We start from the raw sequence: 4,485 nt of genomic DNA, 5'->3' as shown, positions 1-4,485 counted from the left end.
CTATTTGCTTTATCTCTGCTGCCTCTCCCTCCAGCGTCCAAGAAACTTAGCTACCCCCCAACCCAGTGGGGTGGGCTAGATGTTAATCCTGTCCTTGCTTCTTCCCAGCTGAATGAGCTTGAACAAGTCATGTAAATTCTCTCAGCCTCATTTTAAACATCTTACAGATATTATCCCAATTGGTAGATGTTCTTATTGGTCACACTCTGAGGAAACAAGGCCGAGTTGGGGTACTTGCACAGGAGCATACAGTCGCTTTAGTACAGGTTAAAAGGGGGTATCTTTGTAAGCAGCTCTCACAGTGCCCCGCATGCATTAGGTGCTCCATATGTAGTCACTATTGTTTCTATTTCCCACACGGAAGTGAGTGACCCTGCAGGACTCCCAGATGCCCTCCGGCCCGCAGCCATCCAGCCTGCCGGCCACCACATCACATGAGCCATACTATCTTTAGCCAAGGAGATATTTATATCCCCCGGGAAGTTTTTTTTCCGCTCTGGGGGAGCCCCAGAGCCGGTGGCCGCTGAATCCAGGCCCCCGCGGCAGCCCCCCGCCCGACCGGCTCGCCATGCCGCGGGCCCCAGAGGCCCCCCCGGTGCAAGTGTGGGTGGGCGGCCAGCTCTTCCAGGCCGAGCGGGCCCTGCTGGTGGAGCACTGCGGCTTCTTCCGTGGCCTTTTCCGCTCCGGCATGCGGGAGACGCGCGCGGCCGAGGTGCGCCTGGGCGCGCTGAGCGCCGGCGGCTTCCACACCATGCTGCAGGTGCTGCGCGGCGAGCGGCCGGCGCTGGCGGCCGCCGACGAGCTGCTGCAGGCCGTGGAGTGCGCCGCCTTCCTGCAGGCGCCAGCGCTGGCGCGCTTTCTGGAGCACAGCCTCACGTCGGACAACTGCGCGCTGCTGTGCGACGCGGCCGCCGTCTTCGGCCTGCACGACGTGTTCCACAGCGCCGCGCTCTTCATCCGCGACGGCGCGCACGACCTGGCGGCTGAGCTGGCGCTGCCCGAGGCGCGCGCCTACGTAGCGGCGCTGCGGCCCAGCAGCTACGTGGCCGTGAGCACGCACACGCCAGCGCCCGGCTTCTTGGAGGACGCGTCGCGCACGCTATGCTACCTAGATGAGGAGGAAGACGCGTGGCGCACGCTGGCCGCTCTGCCCCTGGAGGCCAGCACGCTGCTGGCGGGTGTAGCCACGCTGGGCAACAAGCTGTATATCGTAGGTGGCGTGAGAGGCGCCAGCAAGGAGGTGGTGGAACTGGGCTTCTGCTATGACCCGGCCAGCGGCACGTGGCGCGAATTCCCCAGCCCGCACCAGCCGCGCTACGACACGGCGCTGGCTGGCTTCGATGGCCGCCTCTACGCCATAGGCGGCGAGTTCCAGAGGATGCCCATGAGCTCTGTGGAGCGCTACGACCCCGCTGCGGGTTGCTGGAGCTTCGTAGCCGACCTTCCGCAGCCGGCTGCCGGCGTGCCCTGCGCCCAAGCGTGTGGCCGCCTCTTCGTGTGTCTATGGAGGCCGGCTGACACCACGGCCATAGTGGAGTACACTGTGCGGGCCGACACGTGGCTGCCGGTGGCCGAGCTGCGGCGCCCGCAGAGCTACGGCCACTGCATGGTGGCCCACCGCGAGAGCCTCTATGTGGTGCGCAATGGACCTTCCGACGACTTCCTACACTGCGCCATCGACTGCTTCAACTTGGCCACGGGCCAGTGGACGGCGCTGCCTGGCCAGTTTGTCAACAGCAAGGGAGCTCTCTTCACAGCGGTGGTGCGCGGCGATACAGTCTATACGGTCAACCGCATGTTTACGCTGCTCTATGCCATCGAGGGTGGCACCTGGAGGTTGCTCAGGGAGAAGGCCGGTTTCCCAAGGCCCGGCTCCTTGCAGACCTTTCTTCTTAGGCTGCCTCCTGGCGCCCCGGGGCCTGTGGCCTCAACGACACCAGAACTGTGACCTTGGGCTGGTCTTAGGAGGGGATATCCCGGAGTCTTCACTGAGCCATGGCAGAGTCTATAAAGCCGGCCTTTGGAGCTGTGTGGAACTTCTGTCTCCCTTGTTGAGACATCCAGGTCTTGGGCATTCTGGTGATATGAACATGTCCAAGAAATTCAAAGAGTTAGGGCAACGCCAGGGTCTGAGCCCTCAAATTACTTGGGCTCTGCTGAGAGATGGTGGGTCACAATGCCAGTGAGGGGGTAGGATTTCAGTAATTCAGGCTTGTATGGGAATGGGCCAATAATTGAGAATGGCTAGGAGTGAGTTAGGTGATGTTAATCGAACTGCCAGTCAGTAGGCAAAAATTAGGCACCCACTGTGTGCCCAGCAGTGTTAGGCTTAATGTAGCTGTAGTTGCCAGAGGGGTCCACAAAGCCCTAGAGTCTAATCCAAGACAACAAAAGGTTTACACACACTTGTCTTGATCCACGAGGGCTAAAGGCAACAGGCAAAACAAAAACCTTCACAATGGAATAAAACAAAATATTGAAGAAATCTGGGCAAAGGGAAAATAAGGAGAGGAAAGATAGGTAACTGTAGGAAGGAGAATCGTATACAAAGTGTATGGAGAAGACAGGCAGGATAATTAGCTGCTGCAGGGGAGGCTCAGAAGGTGCAGACAGAGCTCAGAAGAGGAGATGGGGGAAAGCTGGGCCAGGTGGCAAGAGGCTCTGAGAGCCCAGCCTTTAAGGTGGAACAGCTGTGGATGGAGGCATTTGGGGAGGAGGCGAGGCTGGGATGGCTTGCAGAGACAATAACTGAGTTAAACCTGGAGTGAGATGTGGAGGGGTGGTAGGGTTCCCCACACCCCCTTACAGGATGTGGACTGGCAGGGGAGAGCTCATTTGCAAGCCCCTTGCCCACTTACTTATTTACCATCACCCTTCGGGCAGTGGATTATTAACTTCAATGACTGTAGGTTACTCAAGGTAGGAGCCCAGTCCTGGCTGGGTCTCACTGTCACATCTCCCTCAGTTGTATCCCTCCTCCACCTTCTGCAGGTTCATTCTCCTCTAGCCTCTGCTCCTGCCATTCTCTGGGCCTGGAATGCCTTTCTTCTCCACCCCTCACCCTTCTTTTGGCTCTGTTCCCACCTCCTCTGTGCAGGGTTGGCTGTTCCTGACCTTGGCTACCTGCATTGCTCACTGGACCCCTGACTGACATCATTCTATGTGTGAAGCCATGCACGTGTGCAGATGGCAAGCGCAGAGATCCTATTGTGCTGTCAACTGACCTGAGCACTTTCCCACCTACAGAATCAAATAATGAGGTCCTGAAAGAACCTCAGGCTGTAAAGGCTGTACTCCTTAGGAACCTGGTGTTGGATGAGGACTCTTGTGCCTTCTTTAGAATATTCCTGCCCTGATTTCTGGTCAGATGTCCTCCAGCTTCTCCATGCCCTTGGGCAGACTTCTCTGGGTGTCCCGAACGGTCTCCATCCTCTTGGACCTGAGACCCATAGGAGATCCTAACCTCATCACAAGCCTAGAATGCAGTGTCAGCATGGAGCCTAGCATTAGGGCTGCTCTAGCTGCCTTTTTCCCTGACCTATGTCCCAGGCCCTGGAGAACGCTGCCCTCAGAAGCCCAGGACCTGGAATAGCCTAATCTGATGAATCACAACAATAAATCCTGATTTTTGCATCCTGTGAATAACGCGCAAAGTACTTTCACATCCGTCTTCCCTCTCCAGTCCTACCTCATTGTGGGAGTTGGATACCTTCTCTCACTTTTTGATTCTGTCAAAGTATAATTTTTATCACATGTCAAAGGTTTATTTAACCCATTAACAAGAGAACCAAAAGAGTGGTTCAGAGGACCACTTGAGATTTGTGTCTTTAGTTGGAAAAGACATATTGAAGTACCTTTGCTACAATAAGAGGTGAAGCTGGTTAGTGTCTTCCAGGACAATAAAACTGTAACTTTGGTGGTTCTGTACTGGACTTCACATACACGCATATACCTATTTATACATGCAGCTACTAGTTAGCACGTAGCTTTGCAAAGTCAGGACTCTAATCAATAGTAAATTGTAAAACAGAGGTATTTAATTTTTCCCGAGAGAATTAAATAATGCTTAACTGTTCAACTCTGCCCCACAATGACATTGAAAAGATATATAGTCCTTTTGCCTATTTCTCTTTTTTTTAATGTTTATTTTTGAGAAAGAGAGCATGAGCAGGGGTGAGGAGAGAGAGAGGGAGAGAAAATTGCAAGCAGGCTCCACCCTGTCAGCACAGAGCCCAATGCGGGCTCAAACCCACAAACCATGAGATCATGACCTGAATTGAAATCAAGAGTAGGATGCTTAACTGGCTGAGCCATCCAGGTGCCCCTACCTATTCCTAAGTTATGGATAATTTCTATTTTTTTTTATTTTTATTTTTTGTGTTTTTCTTATTTTTTTTTTATTTGGATAATTTCTGTTAACAGTTTAGAGCACTCTCCTTACTCCTCCCGACCAGTGCTGAACACCCTGAGATTTGTCATCTTGAG

The 4,485-nt window shown here is 54.1% G+C and overlaps 1 protein-coding gene across 1 annotated transcript; it reads left to right on the top strand.

The window, feature by feature from the left end:
* The first annotated feature begins 527 nt into the window (after nt 1–527).
* Nucleotides 528–4,194, top strand: KBTBD13 (kelch repeat and BTB domain containing 13). Its single transcript, XM_043555159.1, has one exon. The coding sequence runs from the start codon at nt 569–571 to the stop codon at nt 1,946–1,948; it is 1,380 nt and encodes a 459-aa protein (XP_043411094.1). The 5' UTR covers nt 528–568; the 3' UTR covers nt 1,949–4,194.
* The last annotated feature ends 291 nt before the right edge of the window (nt 4,195–4,485 follow it).

Source organism: Prionailurus bengalensis, chromosome B3, assembly GCF_016509475.1.
Source record: "Prionailurus bengalensis isolate Pbe53 chromosome B3, Fcat_Pben_1.1_paternal_pri, whole genome shotgun sequence".
Classification (NCBI taxonomy): Eukaryota; Metazoa; Chordata; class Mammalia; order Carnivora; family Felidae; genus Prionailurus; species Prionailurus bengalensis.
Note: the sequence above shows the minus strand (reverse complement) of the source record. Positions and strands in the feature narration are given on the sequence as shown.